Source organism: Ursus maritimus, unplaced genomic scaffold, assembly GCF_017311325.1.
Source record: "Ursus maritimus isolate PB19 unplaced genomic scaffold, ASM1731132v1 scaffold_24, whole genome shotgun sequence".
NCBI lineage: Eukaryota > Metazoa > Chordata > Mammalia > Carnivora > Ursidae > Ursus > Ursus maritimus.
Window position 1 is genome coordinate 795,207 of NW_024424897.1, and position 19,353 is coordinate 814,559.

Consider the following 19,353-nt stretch of genomic DNA (forward strand, 5'->3'; position numbering starts at 1 on the left):
CGGAGTGTATCTGGGGGTGGGGAGCAGTGGGGGCAGGCCTGTGGGGCCCCCGGCCCCCAGCCTTTTGGGTGAGACTTGCCTTTAATTTTGGATTAAAATAAAAAAGCCCCCGGGCAGGAGTGGAGGAGCCCCTAGCCGAGCTGGGAATACACCCTGGGAGACCTGGGCACGAGCGAGTTTCTGAGGAAGCAGATGGCACAGGCCAGCGCCATTCCCAGAAGAGGGCAGTGAGTCGGGAAGGGGGCAGTGAAACCCAGCTGGGGGTGAGGCCCAGGGAGCTGCCCCAGCTGCAAAGGCCTGGCCTGGGAGTTGGGCGTTCGTCCACGTGAGTCATTCGTGAAGCCGGGGCTTTGCCACCAGGGCTCCTGTGCCAGGAGCAGTTGTGGGTGTTCCTTGAGCTCAGTGTGAGCTGCGACACGGATGACACTATTCCCAACAAGAACACACGTGCACCTGTGCCAGCCTTCTTGCTCTCTGTGTTATTCCGGGTCCTCTCACCAATGCTCCAAGAAAGGGTCTGGGGGCATTGACTTTGGCCCTTCCCAAGGCTGCACAGCAAGTGAATGGTAGAGTATCTGAGGACAGAGAGGATTCTGGAGCGCACACCGGCCAGGTGGCCCCACTCTGAGTCATCCTGGCCTCTGGAGGCCACAAGTGAGGAAGCAGCTGTCACAGCACGGCCTCGGCAAGCCCCCACCCTACAAGGTGCTTCCCAAACGGGACACCAAGGAATACACAGGGGACAGCTGTAGCCTCTGGGGCAGGCCGCCTGCGGCATGGTGCTCCGAGCCTGGTACATACCCTGGTGCAGGGCTCCTCGAAGAAGGTGTCTTCGCTCCTGCGCAGGCCTCTTCCGGGTACTCCCCCATCACGGGGAGTAAAACTCAAGCAAGGACTTTGGTCCTGCTGTTGGCTGATTATCCTGACCAATTCCAAGCATAAATGGATGACGTGGGCAGAACCCTGGGGCCTGGGGGTGGCCCAAAGAGTTGCAGCTTCTTTTTGAGAGAGGACACTTAGTCCCCAGGATGGACTGCTAGCCAGTGACCAGCCCAGAGCAGCTAAGGGAGTGGTCGGCAGACTGTACTTCCAGGTCCCTTGCTGTTTCCAGTCTGTACTCACGGCTTTCTGGGAGGGGGAACAGGGCACTGTTCATCAGGGAATTCTGCCAACAGGCTATTTTTACTAGTTTGTCAAAATCCTCCCCCCCATGCCGTAAGACTGAGAAAGCAGGCTGCCACATGGCCATGGGGGCATTCCCAGCCTCTCCTGTCTCCAGGCCCTGCTATGAAATGCTCAGGAATTGATGCCAGGCTCCCCAGCCCCATGACCCCAACTATTTGGGGGCAGGGGCTCCACTCCTGAGACTGAGTGCTGGAGAGGGGAGACCTGCCAGTGGACAGAGCCCCCGCCCCCACTTCGTGCCAGGGGTTGGCACTCACTCCCCACTGCTTCCTTCCTCGGCCACCCCTAGAGACGGTCCTGAACATCAGCTTGTGCTGCTCTCCTGCCCACACCTCCAGTAACCCCTGTGCACAGAGCAGTAGACATTTGCTAGATGTCCAAAAGTATGTATTAACATCGTGTATTATGGTTCTCCCTTTTACATGGGGTGGGGCATGGCTCGAGAAGCAATGACATGAAAGTCTGTCATTCCTTCCTGGTTTGGATGCCTCTCTGGAGGACTCCCTTCCCAGTGATCAGAATCAAGACTCCAGATCTTTGAAGCTGGCCATCATTCTGAACTTTAACATTTTTGTTTTCTTTTGCAAGGAACAACATTCAGGCCCAATACAAATGAGATGAAAAGGTCGATTCGGTTTCCAGGAAGATGGGACTGAGAGGCAGGCCGGCGGGCCTCACGCTTTGAAGCCCTGGTAGCTTCACCTCTCCTTTCGGGTCTGACAGCAGGCTCTAGGTCTGAGCGCAGACGACCAGACACAGGGCGTGGGCGGGCAGCCGCAGGCCGAGCTGCAGGGAGGTGGCGCAGAACTGGAGGGGAACTAACTGCTCGGTAGACCACGGGCAACCCCAGAGGCCGTGCACACCTGTGACCCCTGCGTCCCAGCCTGTGTCCTGCGGGTCCCAGGACCTGCAGGGACAGACAGCCTCGGACCCCTCTTTCCCTCTTGCAAAAATCACTGCCCCGGGACCTGTCCCAGGTCTGTCGCGGGGAGCCGCCGGCTTCCCAGACACTTGCCAGGACACACGAAGCCCCTGCGCCAACACGTGGAGCCTGCACATGGGAACGGGCAGGGCGGGGGGTCTCCCGGCCCGGGGCTGCGGCGGCGAGTCAAAGAGAGAAGGGGATGGCCCGGGAGTCCCGGGGTCCGGAGGACGAGGGTTCCCGCTGGTTCCTCTCCGCCCCAGCCCCGGCCCCGGCCCCGGCCCCCGGCCCCGCCCACACCCCGCCCACACCCCGCCCCGCCGCCCGAAGCCGCGGCCCCGCCCCTCGGGCAGCAGGGCCCCGCCCCACCGGGGTTGCTAGGGGAAGTGACGTCACAGCGCGATGGCGGCGGCTCCTTCAGGCAGCTGAAGGGGGATTTAGGCCCGGAAGATCCGAGTCCATCCGCGGCGGGGAGAGGGCGAGCGGGGTCGGCGGGGGCCGGAGCAGGGGCGGCGGTGCTCGGACTGTCCCATCCGCCCCGTATTGAGGCGCTGGGAGCAGCGGGGCGGCCGGAAAGCGATGGTGAAAGCGGGGCCGTGAGGGGGGCGGAGCCGGCAGCCCGACCCGCCGTAGCGGCAGCAGCGGCGCCGCCTCCCCGAGCTCAGACCCAGGAAGCGGCCGGGAGGGCAGGAGCGAGCCGGACCCGCCGCCGCCGCCGCCATGGAGCTCAGAGTTGGGAACCGGTACCGGCTGGGCCGGAAGATCGGCAGCGGCTCCTTCGGAGACATCTATCTCGGTGAGGCGCCCCTCCCCCCGAGCCCGGGCGGCCCCCCCAGACCGGCGTCCGCCCGGCCCCAGCCCCCCCGGTGCCGGATCCCGGACACCTCCGGACCCCGCTCCGAGGACCCGGGGACGCAGGGGCAGGCCCCCTCCGGGCCTCGTCCAGCCCCCGCCCCGGGGACCCCGCCCCCGCCCTGGGGATCTCCTCTCCGGCTTGCGGCTGTGACCGGGACCCTCCCGCCCTGCCCCGCCCGGCCCGGGCCCCCGTAGCCCCCCAGGCGGGAGTGGGGCGGCGGGAACTCTTCGGCCCTTCCGTGGGGTCCGGCCCGTGCCCCGGGGGCACCTGCCCAGACGTGCGCCCGTGGCCGCCAGGGAGTGGCCCTGAGCCTCGGCCCGAGACCCTGGCTGCTCGCCGCGGTCAGCCGGTGTCCGCGCCTGGGTGTCCCCGCAGGCAGACAAAGGCCGCCGGGCGGGTGGGTGGCCCCCTGCGTCCTGTGCACGTGGGGGGTGGGCACGGGAAAAGTCCGGGGCGCCGGCCCGAGGCTCCCGCGGCGCCCTTTGCGACAGTGCAGCCCGAGCTCGCCAGCTGCCCCGGGTCTGGACCTCGGGCCACTGGACCGCAGGACCAAGCGCGGGGTCGCCCGGGTGGGTCGGCTCCTCCGCCTCGTTGAGCCGTCCTGGAGTACATGTCGCGCACCTGGGCAGGAGCCTGGGTGGGATTCAGGTGACTCCGGACGAAGTCGCTGTTGCCATGTTGGCGAAATGAGAGGCAAATAAAGAAGCAAAGCTCTCCGTACTCATGAGGTTGGCCTCTGGCTGTTAAAATTCTCAAGGTAGATTTGAAAAAAAAAAAAAAATGGGATTAGAAAGTTCTGGATTGTTTCAGATTTATCGTGGAAGAATATGCACATACACGTGTAACCTCAGTGATTGTCTTGCATCTTAAAGTTGGGGATTTAAAAATAACTTTCCTGTGTTTCTCAGAGGCACTGTGTGTAAGTTATTCCGTAGCCCCCGGACCTGGGAGCGTGCGCTGGCCGTGGTGTGTGTGCAGAGGGACTGTTGCGCAAGTTTGGGTAAACACGCTCTGTTGTGCACAGCCCCTGCTCTGCTGTTTCTGTTGGGCTGTGTACCTGTCAGAGGGGGTCAGGAAGAGCTTCACATGGTCCCCATCCCATCCTGCCCTCTTGTCGCCCAGCGGGTGCAGCCCTGACTTGACAGTGTTAAGAGGAGTGCACATGTTTGTGTGGTTCATTACTGCTTTTGGTGCCTTCCTACCCCTCGGAGCAAGCCCGCCCCAGGCCTTGCCGACGCCTCTGAGCCTGCCTGCCCTCTGCCTCACTGTCCTGCTGCGTAAAACACGCTTGAGCAATGTTTCTGTCCAGCAGTCAGCTGGCTGCATCCTCGGCCCTGTTGGTTTAGGCAGAATTGCTGGGTGAATGTAAACTGTTTGCATTATTTATAGAACAGTAAATTTTGGCTGAAGTTTTCACCTAGGATCTAGGAGCTGTACTGAAAAGTCCATCCATTAGCCACCCTTACACAGGCATCAAAAAGTCGCTGTTTTGAAACTTTCTGTGCTCTGGTGCTAGCCAGCTCTGTGCTTTCTGAAGCTGGCGCAGGGAGCCCTGTCTGCTTATTCACCGCTCTGTCCTCTGGGCCTCACCTCGTGTTGAGCACACAGTAGCACCTCACACAGATCAGGCTGACCCATCCCAGAGAAGTCTGTCTGCCGTCTCCAGCCTGTGGGTTCTAAGACGGGTGGACTGTGCCTCTCACGCCCCCACTCCCAGCACCCACGCCGCCCATCCTTTGAGGTGTACTCAGACACAACTGATCTTTTCCGTCAGCGTGGGCTCATGGCCCACACGGTGGTCCATTCAGGCTAAGCTGCTCCCCCGAGGAAAGGTGATCTTGTTACTTGAGTAAGATGTGGCTGGAAAGCTGGGTCTGAGGAAGCTCACCAGCTACTGTGCTTGAGGGTCAAAGATGGCTGCTTCAAAGAGCGTGGAATGGAGTGAGTCATCCATACCGTAGTTTTTTCCTGTGTAGGTAAAGGCATTAGTTAAGGAATTGGGACCTCGTATCTTGAACATTGTTATGTCCCACATATTCTGGTGTGATTACAATTTAAATCATTTCTACTGCTGTCATTTTGCTATTGATCAGAAGGCTCTCGACTCCTCTAGGTAGGTTCACAATGTTGTGATCCTGGCATTTGAGGTCTTGGATTTCCGCCTGGTACTTCTGTGCTTTCAGAGGTTTGAAACTGCAAGGAGAGGAGGCCATCTTTCAGCTTGCTGAGTGCCTTGTGGACCAAGAGGGCCCAGTGTTGGCCTGCCTTCCCAGCGGCCTGCTGCATCGATATGGCCGTGGAGCACGGTGCCTTGCCACTTATTCCAGCCCTTCCCACAATTGCCTCTTTAAAGAGGGCAGTACATTGAGGCTCTTTCTCCAATGCCTGTGCTTCAGAAAGTTTATGTACTGGACTTGGGCCTCCGTGGACCCCAAAGTGTGCAGTCCCAGTCATCAGTGTACCTGCAAGCTTGCCAGATCCCAGAGGCTGTTGGGAAGGGTAGGCTGAGAAGGCCTCGGAGCTCATGTATCCTGTACAGTACCCGCTTAGGCAAAACATTGCCTGTAGCTGGTATTGCCAGCCGGCGTCAGGCGAAGCCTCCCAGCCCTGCGCCTCCCTCAGCTTTAGCTTCCACGTGCTTTGGCCCCTTGCTGCTGGAGGTGATGCTTTGTGAGGCACTGGACACCAGAAGTCCTCTCACTTGTGGGCAGTGTACCTCTTGTACACCTGCTAACATTTGAAAATGGGGGCAGGGCCATGTTCTTAATGTGGACCACGTGTCCTCAGTGTGAGCAGTAGAGCTGAGGGAAGAAGGGAGTGTGTGGAGTGCCATTGCTAGAGCCAGGCTGCGTGGCGGTGCTGCAGTCGCCTCTGTTCAGCCGACGTTCCACCGAGTCTGCGAGGCCCCAGTTCTCTCTGTTCTGCTCCATGTCTGTCTGCTAGAAGCTGGCAGAAGGGTCCTTGGGGCCGCTCCTACCCCCTGCCCCTGCTGTTCATGATTGGTGGAATGAAAGTTTTCTTCCTGCCCATGTTGGCCTTTGTATCTGACCTGTCACTGCATCCATTTATCAGAGGATGGCCCCTCTGCCCATGTGTTACCTGGGTGGACTGTTCGGTCTGATGTCATAATGTACAGAATGCCTTTAGAGGGCTAAAGCTTAGTAATTTCGTCATACTTGATTTTCATGTGTTCCCTCTCACTGACTTTCCTTTCTCTTTAGGAGCGCCGTGCAAGGATGTCTGACACGCAGTAGGGGTTCCAGAGTGGTGGCTGACTGGCCGGTCAGGAGAGAAGACCAGTTGCCTGCACTGGCTGAAGCTTTCCTAGTCACCTGCCTGTGTTCTTTAGGGTGGTGGCTTAAGCTTTGAGTGTCTCTAAGGAGGTTGTGATCCTGCATCAGTTGCCTTGTCAACAGTTGCCCTGTGAGAGTGACCTTTGCCCGGCTACCCAGAGGCCTCTCCCTGTTTCTTTGATAAGACAGTCCTTAGTGGGAGTTGGGCGTAAGCACAGCTGTCCTAGGACAGAGTCAAGCTTGGTGTTAGGTTCACCATTCGCCGTTTGACTTCATCTGCTCAACTTGAGAGACATAATTTTGTTTTCCTAGGACCACCACTAACCTGTCTAAGCAGAGACCAACACCTCTGCCGGGAAAGGAACCTCTTATCCGACTGGGTGGGGCTGCTCAGCTGCAGGAGTCAAGGTTGTTTGGGAGATAAAACTGCTTAGTGTAAACACACACAGGATTGACTTGTGAATCAAACCCAGTGCTCAGGGGGGTCTTTTAAATTCTTGTTCCCGATCTCGAAGTCCTTGTACCAGTTAGCTGTGCTGAAGGACCAGGTTTTGTAACTTCCAATCCTTCACACACCATTACTTCTGTAAAGTAAGATCAAAATGTCGCAGCAAGAGCAGCGTCACTTCGCTGTCAGAGCTCCTCGGTGCTCTCTCACTGCCCTGTATTGGTCCCCCCATGGACTGGTGGTGGTTTGAGTGCTAGACTTGGAGCTGCGCTACCAGTGAAGGGTGAGGTGTGGTGCCAGCCATAGGAGGTGGGGCAGGGCTGCAGGGCCGTAGACGGTTGGACCTTGGTTTTGCCTGTGATGTTTGCTTCTCATAGAATGCACAGGAATCAAAGCTGGGCTGCTTGGTACGTTTACCCAGTGGGCAAAGACCTTGCAAGGAAGCAGCCCAGAGTGTCTGCTGTTCTCACATTTATTTGCAGAGCCCAAGCCCAGCCTCTCTTTGGGTCATCAAACTCTGGGCAACTTTCACAGTTGTGATCCTAGGGGGACACTTGCTCAGATGGTGGTGTGATCCTGGGGGAGACTGGTCCTGTTTGCTGGTGTGATCTTGGGGGAGGCTGTCTCTGTTTTCAGGTGTGATCTTGGGGGAGACTGGCCCTCTTTGCTGGTGTGATCCTTGGGGGAGGCTGGCCCTTGTTGGTGTGATCTTAGAGGGATGCTATCTCTTTTCAGGTGTGATCCTGGGAGAGGCTGACTCTGTTGCTGGTGTGATCCTGGGGGAGTCTATCTCTGTTTGCCGGTGTGATCCTAGGGGGAGGCTGGCTCTTACTGGTGTGATCCTGAGGGAGGCTGGCTCTGTTGCTGGTGTGATCCACGGGGAGGCTGGCCCTGTTTTCAGGTGTGATCCTGGGGGAGGCTTTCTCTGTTTTCAGGTGTGATCCTGGGGGAGGCCGGCCCTTTCTGCTGGTGTGATCTCGGGGGAGGCTGGCTCTGTTGCTGGTGTGATCCTTGGGGAGGCTGGCTATATTACTGGTGTAGTCCTGCAGGGAGACTGGCATCATGATAGGAGAATGGAATTCAAATTGTGTTGCAGAGTTGCCTATGGTCATTGTCTCCAAGTCTGTCAGGTCAGTATTGCTGGGTTGATGGCTAGATGTTTGCATTATCAGCCACAATAGAGTGGAGCTAGAATGTTCTCTTGTAGGTGCTGTTCTGGTAAGTAGTCCGTGTGGATCCAGGCTGTCTTGTCATTGAAGACCTGCTTCGTGGCAGGGGTGACAGTGCTGACGTAGTTGGTGGAGCAAGAGTGCTCTCGCTAAAGGCCCCACTGCTCATGCTTGGGGAACAGAGTTGCTGATGTAACCAGTAAGCTGAGTCATCTGTTTCTCTGTGTCTCCTGGGCTGGCGGGTTCAGCTCGGAGTCCAGGTCCTCACAGGAACTCCCAGTGCATTTCTCATTTGCACAGTACATTTATGATGAAGTCATTTCTCTTGTAATTGGATAGATCATCCCAAATGCGGGTAGGAAGAACAAAATGTATTTCCTGTCTTCTTTCCGAGTGCCCAGAAGAGTCTCTGTGGAATGGTAAATGAAGTTCTTAAATCTAGAATGGTCACTTGCAGTGATCAGATGGTGGTTTTTCCCAGTTTTGGATTCAGGCCCACCAGAAGCACTGCACTTCTTGCAGCCATCTGAGCAGTCTGGAGGAGACTTTGGAGGTTCTTAGGCGTTTAGTGGACACACGAACAGCAGCAGGCAGAGTTCCTGCAGGCCGATTGATCATGGTTTTAGTGTCGCTGATCTTACTCTGCCTTTCCCTGGGAATCTCAGAGTGCTTTATAACTGCAAACCCGCTCCTTTGTGCAAGTCTCTTGTGAAACAGACTGCACTTCTCCCCACTAAACCTGTGGAGAGAGAAACCAGTCAGTTGAAGTTGCTTTGTCCAACACTACGATCTCCTTTGGAAGGAAATGTCCCGGATCTGTTGAGCTGCCGGAACCAGTACAGATAAACATACTGTTGGGAAGGCTTAAAGTGTTTTATACACCGGACCCCCTTATCCACAGGGGACACATTCCATGGCCCCCAGGCGATGCCTAAAACCATTGACAGTACCAAGCCCTATGTATACCTCGTTTTTTCCTAGACACACTTAGCAATAATAATGTTTATAAATTAGGTGCAGTAAGAGGTTCACAACAATAACAATAAAATAGAGCAATTGTAGTGATCTGTTGTAAATAAAGTTCTGTGACTGGGGTCTCTCAAAATAATCTTACTGAGCTGACTCCCCTTTGTTGCGACGCTGAAATGGTGAAGTGCCTCCGTGATGAGAGGAGGGAGGGGAGTGATGTGGGCCTGCGACATCGGGTGAGGCTACTGCTGACCTGACTGCAGGGCAGGTGCAGGGTCGTCTGTGTGCAGACCGAGGCTGGCTGCGGACAAGGGGGAACACCCGTACTTCGAAGGCACCTAGGGGAGAGCTAGGCATGTGCTGTGTAAGGTTCTTGCCTGTTCTCTCCAGCTAAAGCTTCTTGAGGAAGGGTTCACAGGCACAGCTTTGGGGCAGATGTGTGTGAAGCCTGGGGCAGGTTGTTGTCCTGTTGGCATTTGCTTAATTGGGGTAAAGCAGAGATAGAACATTTTTAGATAAAAATTCTGATTTTGCCTTCAAACTCATGGCTGGCTATCGGGAGGTATTAGCAGATGTTTTGTCAGTTTTAGCATAAAACTAACAAAAGGTATGTGACAGGTGCGTGTTGATGGGTCTCGGTTGGGCTCTGAAAAAGGGTCTGCCCTTCTGGTCCAGCATCTGTAAGAACTGCATGGCAGTGTCCCGTTCCCCAGGAGGGGGAGGTTTGTGGGAGTCTCCTTGTAGGGACCGATTCCACTGGAGAAGTGCCCTGACTGTTCCGGGATGCGTGCAGCTCAACACCCGCGGTGGGTGGACTGAAGCTGTGTGGGTGTTTGGTAAAAAGAAAGGCTTAAACCCACCCACACAGGCCTGTCCAGGCAGCATGGAGAAACGGGGAGCATACACGGTCACCCTGCAATTCCCCCACTGCTTGACCCTGGGTGGGTGAACACAGGGCCTGGCCAGCAGGTGAACAGGAAGGTTTAGGGCAGAAAACATGGGAGTCCTTGCGGAGAGAAGTACACTGCCCTGTCTCTGGGTCCCCTATTGACGTGATCAGAGTAGGGACATATGGAAGTGGGTGAGGGAATACTAAATAAGACTTTTCTATACATATCAAAGACTTCCTGCCTAAAAAGTGAAAGTAATGATAATTTTCCACAGGGGTTTGTCAACCACCGACACCATTTCATGGTGGAAAGCAGAGCAGGGGGTCTGTAGTGTGTTGTAGCATTGCGTTAGGCGGTAGACACGAGATTATTAATGTTTGTGATTTTCTTTCTTTGCCAAGGTACGGACATTGCTGCAGGAGAAGAAGTTGCCATCAAGCTTGAATGTGTCAAAACCAAACACCCTCAGCTCCACATCGAGAGCAAAATCTACAAAATGATGCAGGGAGGAGGTATGCCCTTTACCTGTTCAAAAGAAAACCGGGGTCGTATTTGGTGAGGGAGAATGCGTCGTAAATCAGAGCCTCTGGTTTATTTGGGAAAGGGAGGAAAACGTCCATACACTTGACTCAGTCACGTGGCTTCCTTCAGATACCGAGAGGCCTACTGAGGGCCTCACTCCATATAAAACATGATTTTCTGCTTTTCCGTAGCCTCATGTTAGCTGGTGGTGTCTTTGAACTCAGGGTTCGTGTGAATTTTGATTTTTCAGGCACACTCCTGCTTGTTGGGTGTGCGACCTCAGTCACATGCTTTGCTCACAGCTTTGGGGGGGCCCCTCAAACACGCCTGAGTGAAATGGAGTTTGAACTCTGATCTCTGTGTCCCCTTCCAACTCAATTACTGTCCCAATTCTGGGAAGCCTCCTCTCATACCTAAGGGTGTCTGATGTCTGAGAGCACACATCCTGATCTCAAAGAGTCTAACTTTTAGAATTCTCTGGACTTCACGGTAGTTTGGCTAATGGAGCAGGCTGGGATTTTGTTGGCGGTCTCAGAGTCCTGAAGACACTGCAGCATTAGGAAGGACATGTCCGTGCTTCACCCCAGGGAGCTCCCCTCGGGATCAAGGCTTTGTGTCTGAAGAAAGGCTGCAACTGCATCCAGTTTGGAGACCCTTCATGGCAGGAGCCTCTGTGGTACTTTCACAGTTTGGGGTGCTCTTGGTGCTTTGCCAAATGAAAACTTGTCTTCAGAGTCTGAATTCTCTTTTTCCAGGCCAGCAGGAAGGATTGGTGATTTCACTGTCATCTTTCCTCCACAAAAATGGTTTAATCTGTGCTGCTACTAGCAACCAACATTTCTTGCTTTACACAGCAACGGGTGTGTCTCAGCAACAGATGCATATCAGAGCAGCACAGACAGTCCTGCAGGACCCATCACAGAGGGCGTTCAGGGCGTCCTGGCCCAGCTTTCTCGGGACCAGAGGCAGCTGTGGGCTCTCAACCAGCACCCAGGGGTACAAACGCCTGTGGGCCCCAGGGAGTGGTCAGCAGAGGACCCAGCCAGTGTGTCTGCCCTCCGGTGACCCTCAGCAGGGGGCAGTCTTCTCAGGCATCAGGGACAGTCTACACAGCTCGTCAGGTAGTGATGAGAAGGAGGTGACTCAGGATGTGGCCTTCATGGTTGGGCAGGGCCTTATGGCTGGGGGTTGAAGAAAGCTTCCAGCTTAAAAGCCTTGTTGAGTGTTAACAAGTAGCATCTCTGTGAGAATTTGTAAGCTGGAGGGCTAGAGGGCAGAAGGAAAGAAAACGGTCAGCTGACGCCCCAAAGAGGAATTGAGTAAGTGGCTGAGACTTAACAGAGAAGAGTTCATTCCCTTTGGGATGGGGCTCCTCCATCCCTGGACCACAGCTGTCTGTTGGGGGGCTGAGGGCCCAGGCTGCAGCATCGCCTCTCACTTTGAATCCTTGCTGTAAGGTTTGTGCGCCTTCTCTAGGATCCTAGGAACCTAGGATCTTCTCCCGTCTGGCCGTCCCCCACGTGTATTTGAGTTTTACTTCTGTTTCAAATGTGCTTTTGGTGGATATTATCAAGGTGCTTTTAAAAAAAGTAAGATCTCAATGTTTGAAAACGGATGATGTCCAGCAGAGTCGGCGATTCTAGTAGCGTTGTGTGACTTCCTCACCAAGACGAAGCTGGGGCTGTAGACAGGATGCAGGGGTCCACATGCTGTTGGTCAGCCTTCTGTATCACGTCCCGTGCTGATACACACAGACCACTTGGTTATGGTGAACTGACAGCAAGTGTCTGCTTGTAGCTGTTCGATGCTTTTAATGCTGTGTTCTGGGCTTTCTTGCAAGTGGTTGATACTGACGGCATCCTAGGAGGAAGATGGAAACTGAGAGGCTGCCCTGCACTCACTGACCATCTGCTGTGGTGGTGTTGCTGTTCCTGGCCAGAGAGAACAGTGCTCAGGCGGGCAGGCCGCCTGTGGGAGGAGTCAGCCTCGCTTACAAACACTGGCACGTCTGCTGCCACTACAGTCCTGTGCAGTGAGTGTCAGCCAGCCTCGTGTCCTGAATGGGGAGACATGCACAGACTGATGCAGAACTTCCCAGAGGACAGAGGTTGGAACCTGAGTGCTGTAGTGCTCAGGCCACTGGTGCACAGTAGCTCTCTCCTGGGGAGGCGTGCCGCTGCCCTCCCTGGCGGTCCGTAGCATGCCCCTGGTGTTTCCACTGCTGCCAGTCTGCTGGCAATGATGGGACACTTGGAATAGCAGGAATAAATCTTGCTTAGTTGTGTTGGTGAATGACTTGGGCAGACATGAGGTTCTTCTCAAGATGCAGTGGACTGCCAGGCCCTACCAAGACATTAACTGCTCTTTCCCATCCTCATGTCCCCAGAGTGGCTTTGGACCAACCCTTTCTTGGTGGTCCCTCAGTAGAGAACATGTGTTTAGTCCACAGCTGCTTCTGGTCAAGGCTCGGAGCGGGTGTGGCGTGTGGGAGGGGTGAGTGGGCCGTTTGTATAAACCCTGGGCTGGCAGCGAGGGTGAACCAGCACCCGCCAGCACAGTAGGAGCTGGCGGCATCCCCAGGTTCACCTCTCTCGTCCTGTGTCCTGGTTAGTTCCCATGCTTTATTTTGGACAATTACTGTCTTTTTGTTAAGAAATGTTTCACAGTTGGGGCGCCTGGGTGGCACAGCGGTTAAGCGTCTGCCTTCGGCTCAGGGCGTGACCCCAGGGTCCTGGGATCGAGCCCCACATCAGGCTGCTCCGCTGGGAGCCTGCTTCTTCCTCTCCCACTCCCCCTACCTGTGTTTCATCTGATGCTGGCTGTGTGTCTCTCTCTCTGTCAAATTGTCAAATAAATAAGTTAAATCTTGAAAGAAAGAAAGGAAGGAAAGGGAAAGGGAAGGGAAGGGAAGGAAAGGAAAGTTTCACAGTAGCCAAGAGTGTATGTAATACATGGGGATCGATACTAAATTGAAGGCCTGTTGCTCCCTCCTGCTAGAGAGGCGGCAGGATCCCCTCAGTGCCCCGTGCCAGTCCCAGTGCACTCTGGGGGAGAAGCCACGGTCCAGAGTTTGCCCCCGACATCCCTGCCTAGTTTGTTTCTAAGTTTTTGTTTTTCTGTCACCCTGTAAGAAATTTTTTAAAGATCCAGTGACCTTGTCTAGAAACGTTTGGCATTTTGTTTACAGTTGTTTTAGGTTTCAGTTGCCGAAAGCTTTGTGAAAGTTTGTATTTGCATTAATGTCAAATATTGGAACTTCTCATAAGTAGAAATGAAAACCATTTGCCTGTCTCCTAGTTTTTCACCCCCAAGCATAGATTTTGGTATCTTTGGGCTCCATCAGGTGTTGAGAACTACACATAGTGATGCCAGGCGACCCATTTCCCACCCGAATGGCACGTGGGTAGGGGCAGCATGCTGGTTGCCACTGCTCTCGCTCGCGGGCCTTGCTTGCTCCTGCATGGGCCCAGCAGCGGCATGCATTTTCAGATTTCTGATCTTGCTGGCCCCAGGGTAGCAGTCTGGATAGGCAGTGGGAACATGCTTGTGAATAGCTTTATAGATCATTGCTTCCTGGGGTCTCATCACTCGATTTTCCAGACATCTGCTCAGGACAAAGCAGGCCACGCAGAAAGCTTAGCATCTTCTGGCCAGAGAACTCTAAGAGCAGGGCGCTCTGCCTTTACTGCATTGTACCTGCTCCCTGATGCTGGGGTGACAAGACATGCTAGTATCAACCGCTAGGAAAAAAAGGTGCCGCCGTTGGAACACCCCATCAGTGTAAACAGACATTGTGAGTCCTTGATGTGCGTCTGCCCGACAGACGCCACATGTGGGTCTACGCAGTATGCTCTTTACGTACCGTACGACTTGACTTTGGACCCCGCATGCTCCCGAGATGCCCCTGTGCTGACACGGCTGCGTGTCGCTGACGTGGCTGCTGTTTAGTAACCTCACGTCTCTGTAAGCAGTCTTCTCTCCTGCTTCTGGCATCTGGCTCTTGGGGACGCTGCCTCGATGGCACCCAGACATATTTTCTGGTGCACAGCCCGAGAGTGGAATTGTGTTTCGTGGAGCAGGCAAGTGTCTTGACTACAGGATGACATCAGACACTGCACATGCTTGCAGGGCCATGTCCCACCTGCCTGGCTTTGGGCTTCTCTTAGAGCCACATCCTCTTTGGTCTTGTCCTCACCATTCCTCTGTAGCGTGGCATGGGGTGTCTTTGCTAGCACAGAAGACAAGGGGGAGCATTAAAAAATAAGGGCGTCTCTTTTGTCACTGTATTTTCCGAGGGGAAGGGAAAGGGTCGGTGCGTGTGTTACACGGTGGTAGCAGATCCAGCCATCTCATCCGTTCTCCAGGGACGGGGTCACTGAACCCAGGGGCTCAGCCTCCTGCAGTTCAGGAGCAGGGGGAGGGAGCTTGGGAGAGGGCGGACAGGCACATGCTTCCCTCCTCTCCCTCCTTCCCCAGAAATTCAAGATTCCACACAAAGCTTCGGTTTCCTGCACTAAACATGAAGTTACATTCATCCACATCCTACTAAACAGTCTTGTGGCCCTTTTGATGTGCGTGTCCTGTACCTTCACGGATGCCCATGAGTGGCTTGGAGGTCCAGTCATCTTCCCTTCTTTGTCTCCCAGCCCCCACCCTTGCACATCTTCCCTAGGATTAGACACTGAAGTAGGTTTGATCCATCTAAATACAGCAGTGTGTCTGGCCTGAATCGTGTCAAAGAACAGTTTTGACTCGGGAGTTGGGAACAAGGGATGGAGTATTTCTGGCTTCTTCAGAATTTTGCACAGATCATTTAAGAATTGTGGTGACGCCCCAGAAATTCAGTGTAAGGGTGTGTGAGCTTTTTGGGGGGAGTGGGGAGATAGAGGAAGGAATAGGGTGGGAGTCAAGTTTTTAGGACAGAGGATCTGGCCCAAAATAGGAAATAGGGGAAGGGGGCACCAAGAAAAGATGGCTCAAGACACCCCCCCAACACATACACACATACTTCAAGAAGGGGTCCCTCAAGCCTGTGTTTCAGATTTTCTGCCTGGTGCAGAGCCTTTTGTCAGATCCTCTGGCTGTTTTTCTCAGTAGGAAAAAAAAGTTGGTAAACAATAAAAGCCCAGAAGAGCATGGAGAAAGACCAGCTCATTATATTTATACAAGCCCGGCTGCATGTCGATCACCCAGCCGGCAGCTTGTGAGTCCAGTGGGCCCAGCAGACACAGCGATCCAAGGGGGCGGCTAGAAACCAGGATGAGGCACAGCTGGTCCAGTGTGCTCCATTGTCCTCCCCACCGTGACACTAACCATGGCTGTGGCAGGGGCAGGATGCTGGCCCTGGAACACCATGGTCTCTGGAAGCCAAGGCAAGAAAACTCAGAATTGTTCAAGGTTAAGGATTTGGGGCTTTGCTTCATGTGGCACCCCAGGGCAGTTCAGGCCCTCTTACAACTTACCATGACCAACTTGAATTTTTTCAGACACACGCGTGAACCCTGTTGTGCTGGTAGACCTGGCCTGAGCCAGTAAAGGATTTGGTAGGTGAAGGGAGCGCATGTCCTGAGATTCAACGAGTAGGAGTCCTTCATCACTGGTCTAGACCAGCCTCCCCCAGCTGTGGCTTCCCCTCAGCACCTTCTCCTGACCGCTGCACACCACCTTTCTTGTTCATATGAATTTGAGTCTTCTAGGAGGGAGAGATCGAGTCACGGGGCAGCCCCGGTAAAAGTGAGGTGGTTCCTGTGCACTCCAAATAGTTGTTCTGCACTCTGGGGAGACGGCTTTTTCCTGCCTCACGGTCCTGCGGCTGCTGCTGACCCCCCGGGAAACATCTCTTTGCCCCGAGAACCCAGTGCACAATAGGGCATCACGCAGAAATACACGAGAACATAAAACCAGAATGCTTACATCAAGAGTGAAGTTAGAATGCACAAGATCTATGATTTGTACATGGCCAGGGTAGTTGGAGTCCTGAGAACGTGGGGCCCAGGGCACAGTTCTTTGGGACAGTGAGAAGCAACATGTGTCCTGGAGTGATGGCTGTGAGCTTACAGCAGTGGGTGTGCCTCTGTGGCCACAGCCATGCTTCTGCCCTCCCTCCACCCAACCCGAGGAAGCCTGCCTGGCCTCTGAGAGAGTCCTCATGGTGCGCCACGCCATGATGTGCCCTTGGGTGGATGCCCCAGTTTCTCCATCCCTCCACCAGTTTGCGGCATTCCAAACAAAGATGCTGTAAACGTTGTGTAGGTATTTGGGTGGACATTTATTTCCTTTTCTCGTGGGTGAGTGTCTAGGAGTGGAACAGCTGAATCAGAAGTAGGTGAATGTTTTCCTTTTTAACAGACGGCCAACTGCTTTCCAGGTGGCTGTCCTGTTAACATCCCCGCCAGCAGTAACGGCTTTGGTGGGTGGTGTCCGTCAGACAGTTTATCCGTGTCATCTGGGTATTGAAATTACTGGCATAAAGCTGTTCGTGATATTTCTCCATTAGCCTTTTCGTAGATGTAGGGTCTGCAGTTGTCGGTATTGCTAATTTGTGTCTTCTCTTCTTTCCTAATCAGTCTGATTAGAGGTGTATCAAAAATCTTTTCAAAGAACATGTTTTGATTTCAGTAGTTTTTGTCTTTGTTTCTTTGTGTCCTGTTTCATTGATTACTGCTGTGATCATTTTTTTTTTCATCTGTTCGGGTTTAATTTCCTATTTTCTGAGATCATTGATCTGTCTTTTCTAATACAGGCGTTTTGTTGCTATAAATTTCCCGCAGGTGCTCCTAGAGCATGTCTCATAAACCCTGATGTGTTGTGTTTTCATTTTCATTTAGTTCAGAAAGCTTTCTAATTCCCCTTCTGGTCTCTCCCTGATCTGTGGGTTATTTTGAAGTATATTATGAAGCTTCCAAATATTTGGGGGTTTTCCAGAGAGCACTCTTGTTATTTCTGACTGAATTCCATTGTCATCTGAGAACATACTTTGTTCAACTTGAATCCTTTTAACTCTGGGCCTGTTTTATGTCCATTGTGGGGTCTGTCTTGCTAACTGCCCTGTGTGTGCTAGAGGAGAGAGTGCTGGCTGCCCGAGGGGATGTTGAGGACACTGTCAGGTTGTGTGTTTGTCGGTCTGCTTGCGGTTTTGCTTCATGTGTTTCAGCTGTCCGCTGCATGGACATGCGGAGTTGGTACGTTCTCCTGACGAGTTGATGCCTTTATCCTTATGAAATAACAGGTACATCCCCAGAGGCGCTCTCCACAGCCCACTGCGTCCCACGTGGACCCAGCTCTTGTGCACCCTTCTTTCTAAAGTTGGTGTCCTGTGCTGTCCTTCTCACAACCCGTTTTTGTGTAAAGGGCCCTTGTTTCTATCTAGTCTGAGAAAGTGTGCCTTATTTGGGGTGTTGAGAGGATTTATACTTGATGTGGTTCCTGACAGGCCAGGTTTTGGTTGACCATCTTGCAGCTGGTTTTTGTCTCCCTCCTCCTTTGCCTTCTTTTTGATTACAAGTATTTTATTTACATTTTTTAAAATTTATTTAAGATTTTATTTATTTGTCAGAGAGAGAGAGCACAAGCAGGGGCAGTGGCGGGCAGAGGAGAAGCAGGCTCCCCACTGAGCAAGGAGCCCGACGTGGGGCTTGATCTCGGGACCCGGAGATCATGACTTGAGCCGAAGGCAGATGCTTAACCAACGGCACTACCCAGGCGTCCCTTTGTTTACATTTCTTAATGGTTTTTCTTATGATTTGCACCTCTGCTGGCTCACTAACGCTCTCCTTGTTACCTTAGTGACTGAGTTAGGGTTTATCACGTGCATCTGTGTAACAAACCCTCTCGTGTCCTTGCCATACTCTGCACTTGGTACAGGGCAGATGGGCCTGTGACAGTGCTGGGTTCCCCGCTACCAGCCTCTGTGATACTGTCCTGCAGCACAGACATTTGCATAGTACACACCTGTATTGCATTGTTATTTTTGTTTAAACAGTCCTATCTTTTAAAGGGATTTAAGTGATTTTTTAAAATCTTACATGTGAACTCTTGTTATTTCCAGTGCTTTTCATCCTTTTGTGTGGGCCCACACTTCGTCTGGCATCACTGCCTTCTGCCGGAGGGTGGCCTTTCCCATACGTAGCAGTGCAGGTCTGCTGCTGATGGATTCTTCCAACTTTTTTTATCTGCAAATCTTATTTGGCTTGGCTTTCTGAGGTTGGTGTCCTCAGTACTTGAAAGATGGTGCCCTACTGTGCTCTTAAGTGCCTGGTTTCTGATGAAAAGTCTGCAGCCATCCTGGCCTTTGTCCTCTTCATGTGATGTGGATTTTTTTCCCCGGGCTGCTTTCAAGATGCTCTCTCTGTCACTCATTTTGAGTGATTTGATTAGCAGCTATGGACACTTATGTGATGTTCTTTATGGCTCTTGTGTGTGGGGTCCCCTGAGCTTATATCTGTAGGTTTGTTGTCTCCATCCAGCTGCGTCCAACATCATCTCTGTCCCCCTCCTCCATCTTTCCTGGGGTCTTCGGTGATATAGATATGAGAGGTAGCTTGTAGGTGGCTCTTGCTGCTTTTCCAGTAGTTTCTATTGCTGTGCCTTCGAGTCACGCGTCTTTTCTTCTGCACTGTCTGATCTCAGACACTGTAGTTCTCATCTCTAAAAGTTGGATTTGAGTCTTTTATAAATCTTCCTTGTGTAGCTTTTTTGACATGGAATATAATTAGAATTTATAATAACTTTTATTCAGATTTATTTATTTATTTTTAGAGAGAGCACATGGAGGGGAGAGGAGCAGAGGGGGGAGAGAGAGAGTCTCCAGCAGGCTCCCTGCTGAATGCAGAGCCAGACACAGGGCTCCATCCCACGACCAAGATCATGACCTGAGCCGAAATCAAGAGTCAGACACTTCACCGACTGAGCCCCCCACTTACCCCTATAAGACTCCTGTTGTCCTTCTCTGCGAACTCCACGTCTGAGCCAGTTTCAGTTGATGGACCGTTCTCAGTGTGGATGTTTTCTGCTTCTTTGCCTCCTGGTAATGTTTGGATGCCAAATTTTAGGAGTTTTACTTGCTGGCATGCTTGGTGTTTTACTCTTGTTGCTCAGGTT

The 19,353-nt window shown here is 53.2% G+C and overlaps 1 protein-coding gene across 4 annotated transcripts in view; it reads left to right on the forward strand.

Annotated features, from left to right (window-relative positions):
* The first annotated feature begins 2,532 nt into the window (after positions 1-2,532).
* The window catches only part of CSNK1D (casein kinase 1 delta), a 33,850-nt gene continuing 17,029 nt past the window's right edge, over positions 2,533-19,353 (forward strand). The window contains exons 1-2 of one of the 4 annotated variants that reach the window (XM_040639946.1): positions 2,533-2,903; positions 10,134-10,244. In XM_040639946.1, coding sequence (XP_040495880.1) covers positions 2,828-2,903; positions 10,134-10,244 — 187 coding nt within the window. In that variant the 5' untranslated portion in view covers positions 2,533-2,827. Of the gene's footprint in view, positions 2,904-7,583; positions 7,606-10,133; positions 10,245-19,353 lie in introns of those variants that run through there. The other 3 variants (XM_040639944.1, XM_040639945.1, XM_008693871.2) reach the window with 3 other exon arrangements.